A 2,222-nucleotide genomic window follows, 5' to 3' on the forward strand; every position below is an offset into this window, starting at 1 on the left:
TGGTGACCATGCTTCCTATAGCCCATATCTCAACATGAATCATAAATCAAACATAAAATCCAAGATTTTAGCAAAGAGAAAGTACAGGAACAAGAAGCAGTAAACACCTTCATTTCATCATAAAGTTTCTTCTCCCAAGCCAACAATTTGTCCAAAACAGTGGCATGAGTCTCATATTCGTCGATGTCATAATCATCCTTACTACCATCACCATTCGGTACACCCTTAAATGATTTGTTCCACGTAATGACTCGCATAACCCTAGCTGCATGGTCAATATGTCCTGCGGAAAAAGGACTATTCACTATCAACATCCAATCAGATTAAACAGCATTGTTGCTTCAGTTTTGTGCTGCTAAATGTTTGGATCATAAAAATTAACTGTATCAAAACAGGCTCCTTGTTGTTTCCCATAAGACAACTAGATCTACTGTGAATAAACAAGTTAGTCAGTCAAACAATAGATTGGATAAGCCTAACTCCCTGTACCCAGCTGTGTTCAAACTGTTACTGATATGAGTGAATTTACCATATCCCCATTCTCTTTGAGTAGCAAAAAAACATCTGAAAGATAAAACAACAAGGGTATCTATCCATTCTATATTATCTTAAAGCATGACTAAACATCAAATTACCTCGATTATCAGCGAAGTTTGAGTGGTAATGCAATCGAGTAGCCTCAAGCATCTTCGAAACCTCTTGTGCATTCTCGGAAGCTTTAAGGAAGTGATCATCAATCTCGCCTAAAACTTTAAAGAAATCAGCATTGTTACCATACACAACATTCCCACCTCCCACTACTACTCCACCTCTCACCTCAGAAGGCGCAGTGTTTGAATGCTTAAAGACTCTCTCTGGTTCATCCGCCATTGGGGTCTCTTCAACCTCACTCTCCACTTTCCCCTTCTTCTCTGGTGTCTTGAACTGATCATCTCTATACTCATTTCTACCCACATTATCAAATCTTTTGTTTTGAATTTCGATATTCTCTTCGTTCAACTCCTCCTCATCCTCTTCTTCTTCTTCCTCCACTCCTTCTAATGAATGTCCCGTGTTCACATTCTCAAAGAAATAATCCCACGACTCCCCTGGACCCGGCGGCCGGGGTGGCAATGGCTCCTTCATAGGCCTCTCGTACCCCAGTCCATTTCGCTTTTCTCTCAGTTTCAAACCATCACCTTCACCTTCCTCTTCCTCCTCCTCCTCCTCCTCAATTTCCTCATCATGCTCATCAATACCAATGCCTTTCATTTTCCTACCTCTGGGTTTCGACAGTTCAGGCATAGTAAAAGAGCGTTGAAGTGGGGTTATAGGTGAGAAAGCTGGTGGGGGAGGAGGGGGTGGTGGGAGTGGGCTAGCTTCCAGATTCGACAGCGGTGGTGGTGGTGGCGGCGGCTCACTAACAGCCGGCGGCGGCAGCTCAGGTGGGGTTTCACCTTGAGCATAATCACTCAAAGCAGCACCAGTGTTTTTCAAAGCAATGGAATAAGCTGAATGTGCAGCAGCAAAGAAGTTTCTATAGTTAACTGCTTCTTTCATGAAGTTTCTCCGATCTTTGCATCTTGAAACTGACTCTTCGTTATCTATTCTTGATTGAGCACAACCCATTTCTCCACTGTTTTAGCTCTTCTAGGGCTTGAAATTGAAATGGCAAAATGGGTGTAATTTTGAGGAAATGGGGTTCAGATTTAGAGAGAGATGAAAATGGAGATTTAGAGAGAGAAAAAGTGAAACGGACAAAATTTGAAGCAGAGGAGAGAAGAGTACTGTAACAGTACAAAGAAGAAAGAGGAAGGTGATAAGCACGCGCCGCTGTATGGGGTATTTCTATTTTGAATACACCTGGGAATGGCTGGGATTAACGGTCACATTTATCGAGGTGCTTAACGACGTCGTTAATATCTAACCTTACTTAGTTGCCAACTATGTTTATTTCTATACTCTATAATAATAATCTCCTAGGCACATGAATTTATTTATTTTCACTCTGTTTAAGTTTTCGTCTGAGCATAGATTTTGAAATTATGATTTTACGAACTTAAAATTATCTTTAAACATGTATTTTATGAGTAAAAATAATGGCCTTTTGCGAGTGATGAAATTTCTATGATTAGAATTTGAAAATATTTTCAAGACAGATTTTCAAAATTTGATCCAAAATATATAGTCAAATCTTGGCTAGGTAACTCTCCCATCAAAAAAAATTCCTTAAATTGAATATC

The 2,222-nt window shown here is 40.0% G+C and overlaps 1 protein-coding gene across 1 annotated transcript in view; it reads right to left on the reverse strand.

The window, feature by feature from the left end:
* LOC125843160 (protein ROLLING AND ERECT LEAF 2-like) overlaps window positions 1-1,803 on the reverse strand; it is a 5,374-nt gene extending 3,571 nt beyond the window's left edge. The window contains exons 1-2 of the mRNA XM_049522381.1: window positions 636-1,803; window positions 108-283 (exon numbers count right to left, since the gene is read on the reverse strand). Of these exons, the coding sequence (XP_049378338.1) occupies window positions 108-283; window positions 636-1,608 (1,149 nt within the window). The 5' untranslated portion in view covers window positions 1,609-1,803. The remainder of the gene's footprint in view (window positions 1-107; window positions 284-635) is intronic.
* Window positions 1,804-2,222: the final 419 nt, after the last annotated feature.

Source organism: Solanum stenotomum, chromosome 10, assembly GCF_019186545.1.
Source record: "Solanum stenotomum isolate F172 chromosome 10, ASM1918654v1, whole genome shotgun sequence".
In the NCBI taxonomy this organism is placed as follows: Eukaryota; Viridiplantae; Streptophyta; class Magnoliopsida; order Solanales; family Solanaceae; genus Solanum; species Solanum stenotomum.